Raw genomic sequence first — 19,840 nt, 5'->3', positions numbered from 1 at the left:
CAACTCAAGGACAAACTTAAACAGCTTTATTGCACTTTAAAAAGCATGAGGCCTACAATTCTCAAAGTAGAACTTATGGAAGTCCATTCCCTCGACCAGGTTTCCAAGTGCCTCAGGCTCAAAAGAGGTCAGGCCAGGGTCACAGATTCTCCTGGAACAGTAAAGGTTACAGAGATAAATATGCAAAACACTTTTCAGTTTTGAGCTTTATGTGCTCTCAATACCTGCCAGTCTGTATATCAACGAAAATACCTTAATAAAATAAAAAAATGGTTTCCTTCCTTTCATCCTCATAAAACAATTGACAAAAATACAGCAACATTTTTTTTGTTTAACTTTACCTTTTAAAAATAATATATAATATATATATATATGAAGAGTTCAGATGCAAAAGCCTCTAAATGCCATTTGAAATTTTCTTCTTTAATGATGATTTTTATCAAACTTGTATATTTAAGTTCAGTAATTTCACTTAAATAACAATTAATAGGTAATTATCATTGCCATTTAAGTGAAATCACTGAACTTAAATATACAAGCTTGATAAAAATGATCATTCTAGAAGAAAATTTCAAATGGCAATTAGAGGCTTTTGCATCCGAACTCTTCATTTATATATATATATATATATATATATATATGCAAATTGGCATACTCTTATTTAACATGCACACATTTGCAATATATTACAAAAATTAAACATATTCTACAGAAAATGGTTGGTGATCTTAACAGGTTTAAGATCTTAACTTTATAAAATGTTTCATTCATGTTTTAAACACACTAGGGCTTTTTTTAGATATTCACCAAAAGTGTTGATGAAACAAGATTTTCAAAATGTTCTCTTAATTACCAGCAATATCAATTAAAGTGCTAAATCTTAAATATGGGGTTTGTTCTTATTAATAAATATAACATATTCTATTTTCTATATGCACAACATTAACATTTTGTTGAACAAAAATGATCACAATCCATAAAATGCTCACAAAGTTTAATCAGTGATATATGAAAACAGGATATACAAACAGTACTTACGTGTAAGCTTCAAAATCTCCGTTGTTGATGGCCTCAATCAGCTGCTCCGTGATTTTAATGATCTCCTGCTTTCGTACTGGTGTTTGGAGAGACAGGAGGAAACACAAGAACACAATCAAGGTTTAGCCACATCCATTATTTGAAAACTGCAAACCAGCGTTATGCTCCTGCCCCACAAACCTCATTCAGCCCGTGATTCAACAGCAAACTGTCTTTCAGCATCTACCCAAGCACTCTGATTTTAGCACAAGCAGAGGTCTTCAATGACTTGTATTCAATGATTATTAAACGCTTATGATTTCAACCAGCTCAGTAACCATAAGCCAAACACAAAGAACAAACAGTTCACACTCGCATGAGCTCATAATTCCTGCGGATGGATATGTTTCGCTAGATGACTGTAATAGTGTGATGAATTGCAGGGACTTTTGTAAAACCAGAGGCGGAATGTCAGGATGTCTATTTAGAAAACATCAAATTCACCATTCACCAAATTCTCTGTCACTGAATCAGCAGTCTAAGACTTACACTGCTGCCTGTGCACGCTGCTGCCCCCTGGTGTTGTGGAGGCTGGAGCAGGTACAGCAGGCTCTAAATCAGGACAGGAGCTCTGACCTGAACTGCTCCAAGCAACATGCTTAACATCATGTGGTGGTTCGGCTGCAAGACAAGGGGACACATAAACAAAACTGCAACTATGCCACGGCAAAACAAAAGCCTGACAAACAGTGAGCACTAAACAGAGACAGGCTGTGTTCGGAATAGTATACTACTATTGCTACAGCTGCATGTATTCTGTGCACATAAGCTGAATGAACAGTTACACTTGACAAAACATGCAGTATTAAACAGAAATGACCGTGAAATACTACATCCCACAATGAAATGAGCTCAGATTCACCTTCAATTTCTACTGTGATACGAATTTTTATTTTTACCACCCATTTCTTCACAAAATGTCTACAAAAATGTCTGCAAGAGACAATTTTTATACCAAGTATTAATCATTTTATATTTAATTGTATTTTAATTCCAGTTTTATTTGTTAAATAGTAGCCTGTGTAATACTAGTTAGTAGTATTCCAATCATAGACAGTCACTAATTCATCTAAATCAGTGGTTCTCAACCAAGGGACAGTAAATTTCCAGGGGGGATTCAGGTTGACTTAATACTTTGAAGTCATTGTGAGTGCATTAAGAATTAAAAATAAATGAATACATTATTATTATGTTAAAATAATCAAACACTTAATCTAAATTAAAAATCTAGAAAAACAAATCAAGATGTAATAACTGTATACTGTTTTTTGCTGGCTTTTTCATACAGCAGAAACACCTAAATTGTCTTATAAAGGCAGAGAACCGCTGATTATATTGCATGCTTCATAAAACATAAAACTACTGCAAACCATGCTTAAACCACTGTACGTCACACAGAAAACACTGCAGAAATAAATTCAGTAATTAAATTATAACTGAATACGAATGAGGAACATTAAATACACAATAGCATATGTGATACATATGTATGTATGAAAACGATTTAGAGGATTAGAGCATGTTCAAGCAACTGCAACAGAGAGCTGGCAGTGCTTGTTTAAACAGTCCAGCAGATGGTGGCAGATCTCAAGGGTTTTTTCTCTCTCTCTTTTTTAAACAAAGATCTGCGGCAGTCTGTTTCAGTGGTTTGAGAAGTCACTGAACTCAACATGCAGCCAAGAAAGAGCAGAGATGTATAGGCAAGACGGCCTGTGTTATGACGCTGGCAGTAATCTGTATACTGAACTGGCATAAGCAATATGAGTAAATAAAGAACACAAGAGGAGTAATGGCCATACTGAGTAGATCTAGGCACAGTGTGTGCATGTGTGGAGAGATGTCTGGCGTGTACGGTCTCAGCACGTTCCCTCTGCTCATCTGTCACACACTCAAAGTATTCAGTGTCACAGATAAATAAATGAAAAGGTCACTCTGACTGAGAAGGTCAGTGCAATTCTTTCCATGTCAGAGGTGAGGACATACATGAGTAAAAGGGCAAAGATGGTGGACTGCGAGAGACTCCAAATCAGGTAAATGACAATCTCAGTCCTTGATTGCTGTACGGAGTACAGTAGATCATGTGGCGTGCATTTTGTTGCAATTACTCACGAAAGCCATAAAAAATGCCATATTATTGTCTTAAAGGGGTCATATCATAAGGAATCAAATGTTCCCTGAGCTTTTGAGATGACTCGTTTTGGTTTAGTCCTCAGATGTTAGTCGCTTTGGATAAAAGCGTCTGCTAAATGACTAAATCTAAATATAATGTAATGAGATAAACTACAAAAACACTCCATAGCATTCATTTTAAACTTTAAACTTCATTTAAAACAACTCCTCACAACAAAAATAGAATTTACTGAAAATAAACAGTAAATATGACTCAATCTAAACAACCACAAATTTCTGACATCACACTTTAAGACAGTCAGAAAGACGAGCAATATAAAAAAAATATCTGACATCTGAGTTTCTTAAGTTTATTTTTACCAAATGGATCATTTCAATAACTTTTTATGCATCACGTTTAATCAATAAAACTGCTGCCTATAATGATAAATCAATAATAAAATTAAAATGTATGATATGACCCTTCATATTGACACCAAGATACAAGATTAGGGCATTTAACAATGTAGGTGTCCATCAGTAAGTCCATCTCAGCCAGATATATTAGAGGAACATAATGACAAGCTTAGAAAGGTGAAATACTCTAGATTAGCAGTGGGAGTAGTAGAAACGCAGAGAATGTGAGGTAGAGATCAGATGAGTCCAAGAGGGAGTTGTAGGAACCACTGATAAGGTCACTGCTGTAGCAGTCGACTTACTGGGTAGTGGGCAGGGGGGAGAAGCCTCGGGCTGAGGAGCCGGCTCATCGGAGCCGCTGCATTGGCTGACCACTGCACTGTCATTGCTAGCCCCGCCCACCGATACTGACACAGACAATTCAGGGAAAAAATGTGACATTTGTTGTGGTAAGTTATACCACAAGGCACAAACCTTTTCCAGCTTGCCTATTGTGCTGACACAATTTGCAAGATACTTGTCCAAAAATATATACAGCACACATGACAAAAAAAAAAAAAAAAAACACTCATGATAAGACACAATGTGCATGCAACTTTAAGGGTTAGTTCACCCAAAAATGAAAATTCTGTCAGTATTTACTCACCCTCATGTTGTTCCAACCCCGTAAGACCTTCGTTCATCTTCGGAAAACGAATTAAGATATTTAAGATATTAAAATCGCTCCTGCATACTAGTCCATAGGCTTCTTGAGGGACTGGCTCTTGCCGTCCCCGAAAAGTCATAAAAGACATCGTTAAAATAGTCCAAGTGACTACAGGGGCTCAATCTTAAGTTTATCAAACGACGAGAACACTTTTGTGCGCAAAAAAACAACAAAAATAACGACTTTATTTCAACTGTTCGTTTATTTCTCCCTCTGCGCGAGTCAGGTTACTAGTTTAATAGCGTAAGCTTCTGTTATTGTACGTCACACGCATCACACACACATGACCAGCGTCGACCAATAGTGAGCCTACGTGTGACGTAGCTCTACGCAATCACACTACGTTAACGGACTATAGGCTTATGGAGAAGGAAGTGAATAGTTGAAATAAAGTCGTTATTTTTGTTGTTTTTTTGCGCACAAAAGTGTTCTCGTCGTTTGATAAACTTAAGATTGAGCCCCTGTAGTTACTTGGACTATTTTAACGATGTCTTCAATTACTTTTCGAGGACAGCAAGAGCCAGTCCCTCAAGAAGCCTATGGACTGTATGCAGGAGCGATTTTAATATCCTAAATATCTTAATTTGTGTTCCGAAGATGAACGAAGGTCTTACGGGGTTGGAACAACATGAGGGTGAGTAAATACTGACAGAATTTTCATTTTTGGGTGAACTAACCCTTTAAGAGCAGAAAATAATATAAAGGTAATGTTATGTAGAAAACAACAAACACGAAATAAGCAATATTTTTTTCTAAAAGTTTGTTTTAGAAAAAGCTAAAATACTTCTCTGTTGGGGACATTTTTGCACCCTGGAATATAATGTGAGATCTTTGGGCCTTTCTGCTATGACGCAAGTGGATCATTTCTAAGGTTTAACCATCAGAGACTTACTGTTGGAAGAACTGCAATGGTTATTTAAATAAAATATCTTTGGGATGAAACTAGGTAAAACATCATGATGACAAGACGGATTAATTTGATTGATAAAATTTTAAAATAGTGTTTCACAATATTATGATTTTTACTTAATATAAAATAAAATTTTCCTACTTTAATATATTTTAAAATGTAATTTATTCCTGTGATAGCAAAGCTGTATTTTCAGCATCATTACTCCAGTCTTCAGTGTCACATGATCCTTCAGAAATCATTCTAATATGGTGATTTGCTGCTCAAGAAACACTTCTTATTACAGTAGTCAACATTTGAAGTGGATCAAAACCTTTCAAAGTTATACATGAATTTTGAACAATACCCGTTCTTGTCTTAGGACAACTTTGATCAAATCATATTTCATATGTTGTCATACACTTCATATGTTGACTAATGTATCAATGCTAAAAATAGTTTAGTTTGTTCAGGATTCTTAGAAACATTTACAGTTCAAACAGAACAGCATTTATTTAAAATAGAAATCTTTTGTAACATTTACTGTCAATTGAATGCATCCTTGCTGAATAAAAGTATTCATTTCTTTAAAAACAACCTTTTGAACAGTAGTGTATACACACACACACACACACACATATATATATGTCTGTGCGTAGGTCTCTGAGGGTTAAATCTCAGTATATTGACTATTGAGCGTACCTGACCATCAAGCTTAGATTAGTGTCAAGCTAGGGATGATCCTACAGCTCTACTGACTCATTAAACCTCTGCTTGTGTTTCCCAGATTGAATAGAAATGATTAAGGTATCTTATTATCTAACAGCTCTCAAAAAGCAATATTGAAGCTCAGAATTGATCAAAAGGCCAATCAAAAGATGAATGGTGCCATGATTACATGTAATTGAGTTGAACCCATTGTGCAATATTGCTGTGGTAATGAACCACTATGTGACTCTTCTAGACAACATACTGAGATGTGATATGGAGACTCAGTAATTCTCAGAAGGAGTATTTGTTGCCAGTAAAGGTCACTGCTGTAAAACGAATATTCCCTCAGATATTGTGGACACTCATTATGAGAACACAAGACTTTGTGATTCATCAGTGTCATGGTAACTTAGGCAATCACAGCATGGCTCCTTTTCATAGCAAAGCTTGTGCTGATTCATGATAGCAATTCAGTCAGTCTGACCCTGTTTTGGTCCTTTATACTACACAATAGCTGAAGCTGTAGTGAACAGCAATGCATCTAGAGCTGACAAGCTGGCCGTCAACACAATCAAAGCAATTATCATACCATGAAGGTCTTTTCACCACACAGGAATCAATCTCACTGTCAATACCTGACTTGACTTGACTCAATCTCTCACTACATGTATAATATTTATTCCCTCTGGCCTTGATTAACACTATTTGGGAAAGTATACAAGCCTCGACTCCATTCACATCTGGTATTAATTTCTGTCCAAAGCAATTTGTGATCTTTTCATTGAAACCACATTCAGAGGTAGTAATATAGAAAACAAAACATAAAAAACGATGCAAATATGACAACCGTACTAGCTTGACGGGACAGATATCATTGGTTCATATTTGATGTGCTCTATGTATATGTGTTGAACAATGGTTACATGTAAATAAAAACAAAAATAAAATCTGTTCATCATATTAACCAATCATGTCTTTTCAGAAGACTTGGATTAAACCTCTTGATTCATATATTTCTTTTACCATCTCTTTACAAACTTTTAATTAAAGGTGCCATCTGTAAAAATTGAGGTTAAAATATCCCAAAAATGAGCTACACGCATCAAAAGATTGAGAAGAAATAAGGTTGATGATGTCATTAAAAAACTGACACGTTATAGTGCTGCCGAGATATTAATCTGAATTAGCATGCTAAATTACTAGCCCCGGCCCGGCAGGTGTCGTAATACCAGTTTCGACCATGGGAGGCGGTATGCGGGCGGGCAACGTTAGCACCAGCCAAACTGCAGTACACGAGTGAGTCGCGCTCGCGCCAGCTTGTGTTTACTTGAACCTGACGTCAGTCGTGTGGAAAATACAGCCCACTACTACATTTCAGTTCAGGGAAGAGTTAAAAAACAATAATTGGTCGATATTATGCATGAGGAATACATTTTGGTAAGTTGTAGCATACTTTATCTTTTAACAGTGTTCGTGTTCTTTTACCATTAGCTAGTAGAGATGATCGGTTCACGTGTGCTAGGGATCTGTCGTGTAAAGCGCCAATACTGTATTTATTGTTTGAATTGCATAATAAAATGAACAGAATCTGAGAGCTGAGATCGGTCTCCGTGTCCTTTTCTGTGCATGACAAAATTGATGTGTGGCGTGAGAGTGTGTGAAAAGTGTTGTGAGAGTTGGCAGCTCTGAAAGACGCTAGCGTGGTCCACATCAGGGAATGCTGTCTGTCAAATTAATTCAAACTAATGATAAAAAATGTAATATGAACAAATCGAATATCATAAAACTAGAAATAATAGCCTGGGCTTTAATTTTCCCATATCGTCGAAATGCACCGACTTGTCTATGAGACGGCCCTTATAATTTAGTATTGAGATGTTGTTCATTTAGTCTCTAATCTCTGAAAATCTCCAAATGCTCCACGTGAAACTGCGGTCTTCCAACCTTTTACTATCGTGTCAATTGATTTGATTAATATGCACGAGGGAGACAGAGCAACACAGCACTCGCCCATATTGTTTGAAGACATGAGAGAGCGCGTGGCCGTGGAGGTATTTCTGGAGGTATACTGCCCCCATCTGGTATGGAACATGTTGTATGATTTGATTTTAAATCCCAGAGGGCACCTTTAAGCTTAAGTTTTCATGTAATGGATTTTCAATGGAGGGACAGGAATTTCTAAAATTTCATTAAAAATCTATTTATTTGTGTTTAGAAGATAAAGGAAAGTCTTATGAGCTTGAAATGATGTGAGGGTTATAAAAGGAAATCCTTAAATATTTTCTGTTTTGTTAAATTGGTGGCAAATTCAAATTTGTACAGCCTCATTCACTGTAAAAAATATTTTCAAGATTTGTTATATCACAACATATTTTCTTTTGTCAAATCAACTTTATAATAATTTATTTAGTTGAGATAACTTATTATTTTGAGTTTCTGATGGTTAAATTAATCTACTTCATTGTTTTAACTAACTTTTTCCAGTTCAATCAACTTAAAATTTTAAGGCAACCCAGGTTATTTACTTTTTTAAGTTAAACCAACAATATTTTTTTACAGTGTAGTAATCAACATTTGTTCTTTTGTCAAATCAACTTAAATAATTTATTTAGTTCAGATAACTTATTATTTTGAGTTTCTGATGATTAAATTAATCTACTTCATTGTTTTAACTAACTTTTTCCAGTTCAATCAACTTAAAATTTTAAGGCAACCAGATTACTTACTTTTTTAAGTTAAACCATCAATATTTTTTACAGTGTTCATACTTTTCACATAATACTAAAAGAGTTGTTTTCTCATTTGATTGGTTTGGTAAATGATGAAAATTTTCACGTTTGGGTGAACTATCCCTTTAAGTACTCTTGAAAAAAATGTGAGGATGTTCTTATATGGATTTAGACAGTCTCATGTGCTTCTGTTTCTTTATCTAATCTCAGACAAACTCAATGCGGAGTTCACGGTGTGGACCATATATACCATCTGATGTTTGACTGCTTTAGTCATACAAAAATCTCACTGCATAATAACAATATTTGCAAAAGGAATGTTTGGAAATCTAAAATGGATTTTTCCTACTGACACTCTAAATCAAAATAGACAAATAACCATCTCGAAATAAATGTATTGTGAAGCATCTTTCTAATATCAGAGATCTAAGATCTAAATATCAAGTGTAAACATGGCCTCTGATTCTAATGACGCGTTTAAGAAATATTTACACCCTGTTCTGTAGATCCAAGAGAACAAAAGACATGCAAAGTACATGAGCAGTTGATAGCGTACCTTTCTTATCTTTCATGTCCTCCTCTTCTGTGGTGTTACAGCTCTCTGTAGACCCCTGTGATATGAGAGAGAGAGAGAGAGAAACAATATGCAAGATGGAGGGGTGGTTATATGAAGGTGGAAAGCCCGAAAAAGTAGTACTACAGAAACAGGTTTGCAGACAGGGTCTATAAACCATGTGGAACAATATATGGTGCACACACTGTAAACCAGCAAACACACACACATAAAGAATCACCCGCAAGCACAGATATACCCCAGCACACCCTCACACACACAGACCCCTCACAGGAACACACCGAGCCCTGCACAAACCAGCCAACCAAGCATGAGGGCAAGACCCATTCCCTTGAGTGATATTTGTGATGTTTGGGCTTGTGGGTTAGGAAGTAGCTCTAATGACCCGTGTTCAATGGCAGAGCTAAAAGAGGTGGCTTACCTTGATGCCATCGGCTGGATTGTGCACGACAGTGGTCTGTGATTCCTGGGGGAGGCAGGAGAGAGTTTACCATGCGGGGCAGAGGGAAGAGGGTGAGGGGACCCTGACTCCACAACATGACGGGACTGTACAACTGTCAGGAGCATTGGAGACTTCTGCGTTTGTACCATAAGCTAATAATGGTAAACTAACTATGGAAGTGAATGGTGCCCCACAACTGTTTGGCTACAAACATTCTTCAAAATATCTTCCTTTGTGTTCAGCAGAACAAAGAACTCACCCAAAAATGAAAATTAAGTCATTAATTACTCACTCCATGCTGTACCAACCCCGTAAGACCTTCGTTCATCTTCGGAACACAAATGACGATATTTTTGATTAAATTTGAGAGCTGGATCACTGCTACATAGTTTGCCTAAGGGATCGAAACTTGACAGACTTTTTGTGCTTGACGGACTTTTTGTGCGAAAAAACAAACAAAAATAACGACTTTATTCCACTGTTCTTTCTTTCAGGACGCCTGCGTGAGAATTGCGATCTACTTCAGATCAGTTCTCGCTTATGCAACGTGGAAATCTCTTGAACTCTCGTCTCAGGTCCACAAGGAAGAAAAGGAATAGTCGAATAAAGTAATTATTTATTTATTTTTTTCTCCGCACAAAAAGTATTCTCGTCGCTTGATAAACTTATACTTGAACCACTGTTGTCACATGGAATATTTAAACATTTTCTTAATTGACTTTCCGGGCCGTCAAGTTTCATTCCCTTAGGCAGCCTATGTAGCAGTGATCCACCTCTCAAATTTAATCAAAAATAACTTCATTTGTGCTCCGAAGATGAACGAAGCTCTTAACGGGGTTTGGTACAGCATGGGGTTGAGTAAATAATGACTTAATTTTCATTTTTGGTTGAACAAACCCTTTAAGGGTGAATAAATGATGATAGAATTTTTATTTTTAGGCAAACTATCCATTTTAAAAAAATGCTACATATAACACAATGACATTAAATTGTGTTTAGGTGTGGGTTAGGTATCCAATTACATGAAGGGCCCTGTATACAATAACTATAATGTTTTGTAAAGAAAGACATTAAACAAAGAACTTCTATGGAAATGCATGCAAAGATTGGGTACTTCTAACCACCGAGAGACAGTGGGAAAGAAAGTGGTCAATAGGCTTGAGAAGTCTCTCTCCAAGACCAACCCCAGTCACCAACAGCACACAGACATAACAGAAATGATTAACACTGCACAAACAGTTATCTTTCAATGCCACAGTATGTTATTTCTCCAGAAAACACAAAGCGCTGATCCCACCTTTGCACATACACACACCCCACATATAAACAAACAGTCTTGCGCACTAGATCCTACTTTATTTCCACCACCACTAACACAATACCCTCTAACAAGCAACCTGTCAACGCACACCTGAAGATGCAGTCCCTACGTGCTGAGAACCAGTTCATCAAATTTCATTTGATACACTAGTGAAAGAGAAAAAAACTAAACTTCAATGTCTGGGCAAACACTACTGAAAATAATACGTAATTAAATAAAACATTACATATCAATTAAATACTCATATATTTTTTATATTCCTCTTTTTCCCTTCATATTTTCTTGCTGATACAATGATCTTCAGCTTTTAGACCCCACTGTTCGTTGACTGGGTGTGCGTGCAGTTGACAAATTTGTTTGTTGACAGAACTGAAGTACCTCTAAAGTAGCTCTATGTCCTCTGAAGGCTGTGAACTGGGTAAACGAGCAATTACCCCTAATAAAAGTTAGGGACTGCATCTTCAGAACAAACAGAGCAGCTCTGCTTCCTGACATACAATCATCCTTTTTTACCCTTGGAGACTCGACTGTGAGATTAAGAGAAGATTCAACCAGGGATTATCTACATATTACAAACCTAAGCAAATGTTAACTCACTTTAATATGGTTAGATACTGAACAAAAAGAAACGTTTTTTTTTTTTAAAGAAAAGCACAGGGGTTGTCTGCTAAGCTGTCAAACTTCTCCTGCGAGTTTGTTTGGGTAAAATAGGAAGTCAGAGAGAAATCCACAGGCACAAACCAGATGTTTTAGTTCAACTCATCAAAAATCACGAGTAACGTCACATCTTCATCTGAGTGGATTGAGCGATGAGTGGTGGAAGTCAATAACAGGTATGGGACAAACTGATAAAGCCTTTTACTAAACAAAGACTTAAGAATCAAGAAAAGGAAAGATTATGAATGAAGGAAATAAAAAGTTAAGATGAGGTACCATTGGTGCAGTGGATGATATGCTGCTGTCTTTGGTGCTGCTGCTTACTACACTGTTTTTGTTGTTGTTTGTCTGTGACTGGGGCAAAAAAAGCAAAACAAAAAAACAATGTCAACAGAAAATAAACAGAGCCATTCCAAAAAGGTCCTTGCACCATCGGTGCTCTGGCCCTATTGATTTCTGTTCAGTGTAGTTCAAGAACTGACAACCTCAGCTCATTCTAGGCATGAAAGAGGATCTGTATGGGTAAATTAGCTTAGAAATTGGCCAAGAGCACTTTTAATGATGGAAAAAAAAAAAGGTTTTCGCTGTCAATTATTAAAATGCGTGTTTTTATGAGAGATACGTTATGGAATTACAGATTCAAACTACTCATGGTCGGTAATACTAGAGCAGAGTCATAAAACATATTGAAATAAATCCTCCCATATCTAAAATCACATCACAGTTCTTCATAGAAACAAAGATTAAACATGGTGGGCTGTACAAAAAGAGACTGTGAGATTTGTTCTTGATATATAATTCGGCAGTGTTGTTTTGGAACTGTTCAATTATCCTAAAATATGACTGCAGAAAAGAAGTACATTTAAAGAGAATAAGTATATTTTGTTGACATTTATTTAATAAAAATAAATTCAGCATATGTGCATGTAAACATCTTTCAAACTTTCATATGGAGAGACATTGTTAAACATATAAATATACTAATAGAATTTGTACATATCTGAATATATCCATAAAGATGGATGCAACGGTAAAAACACACATTAAATAAATAAATAAATACATTCTAGAGACTATAACGGTATTCATTTGAAAAAAAAAAAGGTTTCAAGGCTACAGATCAAGTATTTGGTATTTACAGAAATATTTAAATTTGCTATTTTGCTGGCACAGTAACAATTAAAGGCCAATGTTACTGTCAAGGAGTTATCAGGGACCCTGATAGGTCACTAGTGCATGCAGTGAAAAGCTTCAGCGAGTACGTTTATGCTCAAACCTCAGACTCTGTGAATCAATTCAGGGTACAACTAATGATTCAAAAACAACAAAGGCCGACTATAGGAAAGAAAAAAGAGAAGCGGCAATAAAACCGATTCTTGAGAAGAATGATTAAGAATCCTTACAGAAAGATTAGAACAGGTTACACACGGATCAAAAATACTGAAGCAGAACAGCAGCCAAAAGTTGTTCATCCCAAATATTAAACAGCCATAAAGAGAAAGGAGAGATATATTTTTAAAGAAACTGCTTTATTTATGCAGTCTCAGTTAATTGATGGCATTTTTCAGGAGTGATGGAGGCAGCTAGTTCGCAGGTGACCCGACCATATCATCCCTGAAAAACGCTGAAAAATAACTGTACATTTTCATATGTCATATTTTATTGTTATATTTCATGCTAATATAAAAAATATATATAAATACATTGATATTAAAATATTATATTACTGTATGTATTAGGGCTGTCAAGTGATTATTTAAAAAAATTAATTACACAATGTACTAATTAATCCCACATCAAATTACAATAGACTATTTAAAGTCATTATTGTGTTAAACGAGAAAAGCAAATCAAATAGTCATTACAAAAAGCAGCTTTAGAATTTTATTTATTTGATTCAACATAGAATTTATTACACAAACTTTTAGGGTTCAATGGCTATGAGGGTGAACAAATGATGACAATTTTCATTTTTGCGTGAAGTAAACCTTTTTAATGGGTTTTACATTAATATGGAAACTAACTTTTTTTAATTAAATGGAACTCTAAATAAACTAAACTAAAACGGGTGGCAGTTAATGTCTAAATGATTAAGTCATCGAGTCATTCCTTTGGTTTGTTCAAACGGCTGATTCATTCAGGAATATAGTAAATGGCACAATATTAAAGTAAAATATAGCAAAATATTAACTTCTTGTTTATTGAATTATTGTATAAAATCAATATCACATTTGCACTCGTTCGGGGCAAAAAAAGCACTCGAGATATTGCTTTAGTATATTATTATATAAATATGAGACAAAAACTCGTACTGGGGAATTTTTGCCCTGATATCCTGAATTTTTGGGGCCTTCCAAATGCATTGTATAGGCTTCATCACTCAGTGAGTTGTTGGTCTGCTTCATGTTTGTCACCACTCACCTGTATGAAAAGTAAGATGAACTATAGGGTTAAATGCAATAATTTTAACTCGCTATTTTAGCACGTTAAAATAACATGTTCGTTTAATTGACAGCCCTAATATTTATAATAAAAATGTTTTAGAACTTCATTCATGATGTTAAAAATGATCAAATCATGTGTCCAAGACCACAATTGAAATCACTGAATCAATGAAAGGCTCCTTTGAGTTTATTATTAGATTTAAAGACTTGGCTGGAAAATCAAAAGCTCTACTCAATAATGGGGACAATGATGGCCACGAGCAAGAGTAAAACTGAGGAAAGGGTGTGCATTTGTTTCGGACTTGATGGGAAAACTCAAGACATGAAAAATGGGGATCTATGCACAATGTCTGAAGGATGTTTGTTCGATATTAAAAATGTCCCTCTGTGACCAGTCTAAAACAGAACTGCCATGTCTAACTCACAGAAATCAACTGCTGCTGCTCTCATTTACTATCAGTCCCTTGACGGATTGGAAATCCATGATATGGTTAATTAAACATTCTTTAAAACCATAAGCAAAAATTAAAAACAGAACGTTTTGGACAAACTCGATGTCACAGGCACTGCAGCTATTGCCATGGCAACAGAAATCACCTGGCAAACTATAGACTGAGGGAAAAAGGGGAGTTCCATTGGCTTTTTTTTGTCTGTGTTGTAACATTGTCTGTTCCAATACCATTTAAACTCTCTCTTTCCTATTGAAGAGCACTAAGTAAGTCCCTTGGACCCACCCTTTGTCCACTCCAAGCAAACCTCAGCCCTAGTTATTATCAGTGGCTACTTGAAAGCGGAGACAGTCGAACTGGAGGAACCTCACAGGGTGTATCAAGGGCTTGCAGAGGTCGAGGAGAAACCTCTTAGACAAAAGCCCTTCTCTGAGTTACAAAGAAAGCACCAAGATGCAATGGAAATGAAGAATGAACTTCAAGGAGAATGGGATTCCAACAGGAATGTGTGTATGTAATAAAACAGAGCTGAACGGGTGATCATGACTCTGTTAATGTTTGATGATCCCATGACTCACAAAACCCTACGATGAGACAAAAAAAAAAAAGACCCAAACAAACTCTCGAGCATCTCAACCAAGAAACAAAAAAGAGAGCCAGAGAGTGAGAAAGTGTTGAGGGAGAATCAGAAAAAGGGGAGAGACACGGAACAGATCTCACCATCAAATAAACACTGGAGCTTGACTTCCTTTTCTGAACGGAGTGAAACAGAGGAGGGCAAAACAGGGAAGCATAGAAAAACAGGCCAGTGAACACAGAAAAAAAATAAAGCTGCTAGTTAGATCTCAAAGAGAAGAAAAAGAGAAAAATAAACAACCACAAGAAGTTGCAAAGCCATGTGTGACATGGCAGGGGTGTTTAGTAGCAACAGTTAAAAAGTGTTAAAACTGCTGAAATTGATTTACTTGATAAGACTTGTATCATCTAGAGAAACTGTTGTTTCACAGTTGCTTGGTGAAAGGCTGACGATTCACTGCATGCACAGAGATGGCACAGGGTTGAGAAAGTATCTCTGCTTCAACAGATTTGACAGTGACTCAGGACTAACCAATGGCCAAATATCCGTCTAAATGTGCTGAATGGGTTTGATTGGGCCTTCTCAGAGGCATATTAACACACTGAAAATATATCATATAAACAGCTAGTCATTTTAAATTAGAAACAGAGAGTGTATTTAATATCTTTGAATTATGCCAGCCATTTGCTGGTTAGCTTGACTGTCAGTTCGAGTTCGGTTTATAAAATGCCCTTAAAAGAAGGAAAATAAATATGGAGGAAACATCATTTAAACGTAAAAAAATTGGGGAAGAACTGTGCATTGGTTTACGATACAAAAACATTTTATTTAATGACGCCAATGCTGATTAAAGATCTTAATGAGAAAGAGGTTCATAATATGTGTGTGGGCTTACCTTCACGCCGTCAGACTTTTTGTTCAGTAAACTCTTGCATGCTGAAAGATGAGAGGAGAAAAAAAATGAAACACTTAGTTATTCTTGACTAAAAATATAAAAAATTGTTTTAGGTAATTGTAAATAATTTTTTTTTTCAGATAAACTTAAACTAGAAATTTAAATTAAATATGAAATAATTAAGTTTAAGTACTAAAATTACCAAGGGCACGTTAACACATCAACAATGTACAGTACTAAAAACGGACGAAATCTTTTTTGCGTACAGACAAAATGGATCCGCGTAAACGATTAAAAACGCTGTATTATGCACGTCAGGCCAGTAGTTGGCAACTTAGTAAAGATAAATTATGTGCCCCGCCTATAAAATGAGCATGTAATACTTCAGTTTTCACAAATTCACATTTTTGAAGTTTAGAGACTATAATGATATCACTTTTACAAACTTGCATTTTGAAACCCCTTTTAAAAAGTTTGCATTTACAAGCCCCAAAATGCCGTTGTTGTGTAAATGATCGGCAAAAACGCATACATTTTTTTTTTTTTGAAAAACGGTGTTGTGTCAACGGCCCCTAAAACTATATAAATCAAATTACAAAAACTATAGAGAATTATTTTTCAAAAAACTTAAATGACAAAAGCACATAAAATGACTAAAACTTAAATTTAAAATATATAATGTCAATTCAAAATATGAATGAATACAATAATACATAAATGCCACATGACACGGAATACCATCCATATAGGCAGCAAAAATGCCACCTAGACCCATGACACAAGCAAACACCAAAGCACTGGTATCATATAAAGTGGCTAGAAGATTCTCTCCACCAAGAAACATTAAAGACAACCTCAGTTTGGTATTAAACACTTTCTATGAGCACATCCTATCCTGTGTTCTCATAAACAGAAACGTGGTTTAAAAGGTGAAACAGATCAAATCAGACACAATGCTAACAAATATGTGCACACAAAAAAATTAAAATACAAGGATATGAGGAGACTTCTCATAAGTATGATCTTCAAATTCCCTTACCTTCAAAAGTAGATAGAGGTAGGAAAGAATGCAAAAAGGGAAAAAGGTAAGATAAATCAATCAACGGATTATTAAAAAGAAAAACAGCAGTGGCAAACAAAGTAGTCAAGCAACTCAAAGCAAAACTAGAGGATTTTTTGTTCATGCTGTGTCCATGCTGTGCAGAGCCATCTCCTGCCTGGCCTGCTGTCATCACTGAAGGCATCACTCCTGCACACGACTCCATGCAGATCTGACAAACCAATGCCTATGTCTGCTTCAGTTCCCTCCAGCTGAACTGCTGATTCATAAGAGGACTAAGTGGTTGGGTGGTAAGGCGTTTTTTCTGATCTGTTCAGCTGTTGTGCTCGTAATTAAACTGGTCTCGTAATTGAAGATGTATAATGCATCAAATGGGTTTGTGTGCTGCACCTGTTGATAGTGTGAAATCAATAAAAAACTAATTTAGCATGAGTATGAGAGGGTAGCGGTGGACTGATAAGAGGTTTTTTTTAAATGGTCAGTGCCACTGCCAATAGAGAGAACAGGGTGGATGATGGCCAAGTAAGTGATCATGTACACAATACAGTTCAAAAATTTCAGGTCAGTAAGATTCAAAGAAATTCAAACTTTTATTAAGAATGCATTAAATTGATTAAAAAGGCAAAATAAAGACTTTCATAAGTTATAAAAGATTTCTAATAACAAAAAAAATATTTCTATTTGTGAAAGAAAAATTATCACATTTTCCAAAAATATATTAAGAAGCACAACTGTTTTCAACATTGCTAATAATAAGAACTGTTTCTAAAGCAGAAAATCTGCAAAGGATCATGTGACACTAAAGACTAATGAATAATGATGCTGAAAATTCTTTTACATTTTAAAATAGAAAACAATTGTAGTCATATTTCACATTTCTGTTTTTACAGTACCTTTCGAAAAATTAAGTATTAGTGAACATGTAAGGCTTCTTAAAAAATACTGACCTCAAAATTTTAAATGACAGTGTACAAGTATAAATTGTGTGTGCTGCTGAAATTAGACAAATTTGCTCAAATTTGTCGCCATCTCTGTTCGAAATCTGCAATTGCAGTCATTCGCGGAATTATCAACTTAATGCTAGTTGTACTTCGACACGGCATAGCGTGGATGAACACAATGTTTGAGGAGACTGTGAGGCTGTCAGTCACCGTGCCGGTGTGGATCCTGGCATTCAGAATCACTCTTGCATTGCATATTTGTGCATTTTGGGGGCAAAGCAGTGAAGGGAGGGTTGTGTTTATTTGGGTTGATTTCGAATGTCAACAATGTTACACAACTACATCAAGAAATAGCATACTGCACCTTTAAGTATCATTGTAAAGCAACAGAAGCAATTGGCAGAGCGTTCTCAGATATGCTACTTTCATTAAGACATACAAGAAGAGAGGGGCAAAAAAAAATAAGAAACAAACAAAAAGCAAGACAGAAGGACATGTGGATCCCTGTTGCTTCGTATCCTCCATGCACAAAGACACCCGAAAACATGCTGAAAGGTGCTTTATAAGCACCACACAGCGATCTCTGCTGTGAAGACTTCAGTACAGTGGTTTCTCTCAGTAAGTCTTCCCTTAAAACCATGCTATTTCTAATACATACATGATGTAGACATTCATTCTTACAACAGGCAAATGCATGTCAGCATCTACCCACAATTTCATACCAGTGCAGCTGGTTGACCGAAAGCCGACCCGACTGTGACTGAGGTATAGCATACAAGGAGAACGAGCCACCTTAAGAAACCATCAACATAAATAAAGGCCACTTAATCTGTAACGAAAACCTTAAATATGATGCTGTTGCTTAAGGTGACTCGGGTCGAAATACCTCCACCGGAGTATCCCTGGACCATCACCAAGAGCGCAAACCCCTAATGCATTATGTTTCCAGAGAGACACCATTTGGAAGACATAATACATGTTTTTGTGATACTCTTCTTACCATCCCAACCCGCTGAAAATGACACAAAACATCTTCTGACAAATTCACAGAACTTGTGTAAAGATGTTCAGTGCAGACTAAAGGCAAAGGTCGCCTCTGACAGGAAAGGGAACCTTCATCCTAGACTTCGGTCAAAAGCCACAAAAGCAAAAAGGGTTACGAATGCGTCTCAGGGTTGGGAGTGACTGAATTACAAGTTTATACACATCAATTTACTTAAATTTGATTACTGAAAAGATATGCAGTCACGCAAGATTTCAATTGAATCAACTAAATTCAGTCAACGGACCCAAACCCTGGAGCGTGTTTTAAGTATTCTCTCTGCATAGAGAATGGCCTCTCAAGAAGAGTTTCAGTGCCCGTGCGTTGGCAGGGGTATAGCAGGCACCCCTTTGTCACATGCTGAGGCTGAAAGTGGGCAACGGCCCCCTAGTGCCCATCATCTCACATACCTTCCTGTGCCATTGCAGCTGTGCTGGTGGTGGGGGTGGCGGGGCTGGTGTGCTGCCGACCCACTATTGGACAAAAGAGCATGTCGTTTTGGAGAGGCTTACTCAAGGCAGAAGCTCAGCCTCTCCAGGAACACAGAAAAACTTACCCAATTTGTTTCAAAACAAAGCAACCAAAAGCAAAGCCCAAATGCCTCTATGCAGTCAGGAAAGTAAGGCCAGATTATAAAACCAAAGTTTTGAAAGAAACTACAAAAACGTAACAAACTGTTCTCAATGTATGATCACTAGTCATATTCATAATTCAGAAGCTAAAAGGCATTCACCTGAGAAGTTCCTGGACACCAGCATGGTGGTCAAAATGGCCCCCTGCAGGAGACACAAGCACTACTT

The 19,840-nt window shown here is 36.4% G+C and overlaps 1 protein-coding gene across 15 annotated transcripts in view; it reads right to left on the bottom strand.

Annotated features, from left to right (window-relative positions):
- Nucleotides 1-19,840, bottom strand: part of camk2g2 (calcium/calmodulin dependent protein kinase II gamma 2) — a 61,694-nt gene that overhangs the window by 2,980 nt on the left and 38,874 nt on the right. Inside the window, exons 12-21 of one of the 15 annotated variants that reach the window (XM_039672991.2) lie at nucleotides 19,774-19,816; nucleotides 19,451-19,513; nucleotides 15,998-16,038; nucleotides 11,909-11,986; nucleotides 9,634-9,678; nucleotides 9,195-9,249; nucleotides 3,906-4,010; nucleotides 1,567-1,698; nucleotides 1,039-1,114; nucleotides 57-151 (exon numbers count right to left, since the gene is read on the bottom strand). In XM_039672991.2, coding sequence (XP_039528925.1) covers nucleotides 57-151; nucleotides 1,039-1,114; nucleotides 1,567-1,698; nucleotides 3,906-4,010; nucleotides 9,195-9,249; nucleotides 9,634-9,678; nucleotides 11,909-11,986; nucleotides 15,998-16,038; nucleotides 19,451-19,513; nucleotides 19,774-19,816 — 733 coding nt within the window. Of the gene's footprint in view, nucleotides 1-56; nucleotides 152-1,038; nucleotides 1,115-1,566; nucleotides 1,699-3,905; nucleotides 4,011-9,194; nucleotides 9,250-9,633; nucleotides 9,679-11,908; nucleotides 11,987-15,245; nucleotides 15,279-15,997; nucleotides 16,039-19,450; nucleotides 19,514-19,773; nucleotides 19,817-19,840 lie in introns of all 15 variants that reach the window. The other 14 variants (XM_039672977.2, XM_039672978.2, XM_039672980.2 and 11 more) reach the window with 14 other exon arrangements.

The sequence above is a fragment of the Pimephales promelas genome, chromosome 11 (assembly GCF_988280905.1).
Source record: "Pimephales promelas chromosome 11, fPimPro1.hap1.1, whole genome shotgun sequence".
In the NCBI taxonomy this organism is placed as follows: Eukaryota; Metazoa; Chordata; class Actinopteri; order Cypriniformes; family Leuciscidae; genus Pimephales; species Pimephales promelas.
Note: the sequence above shows the minus strand (reverse complement) of the source record. Positions and strands in the feature narration are given on the sequence as shown.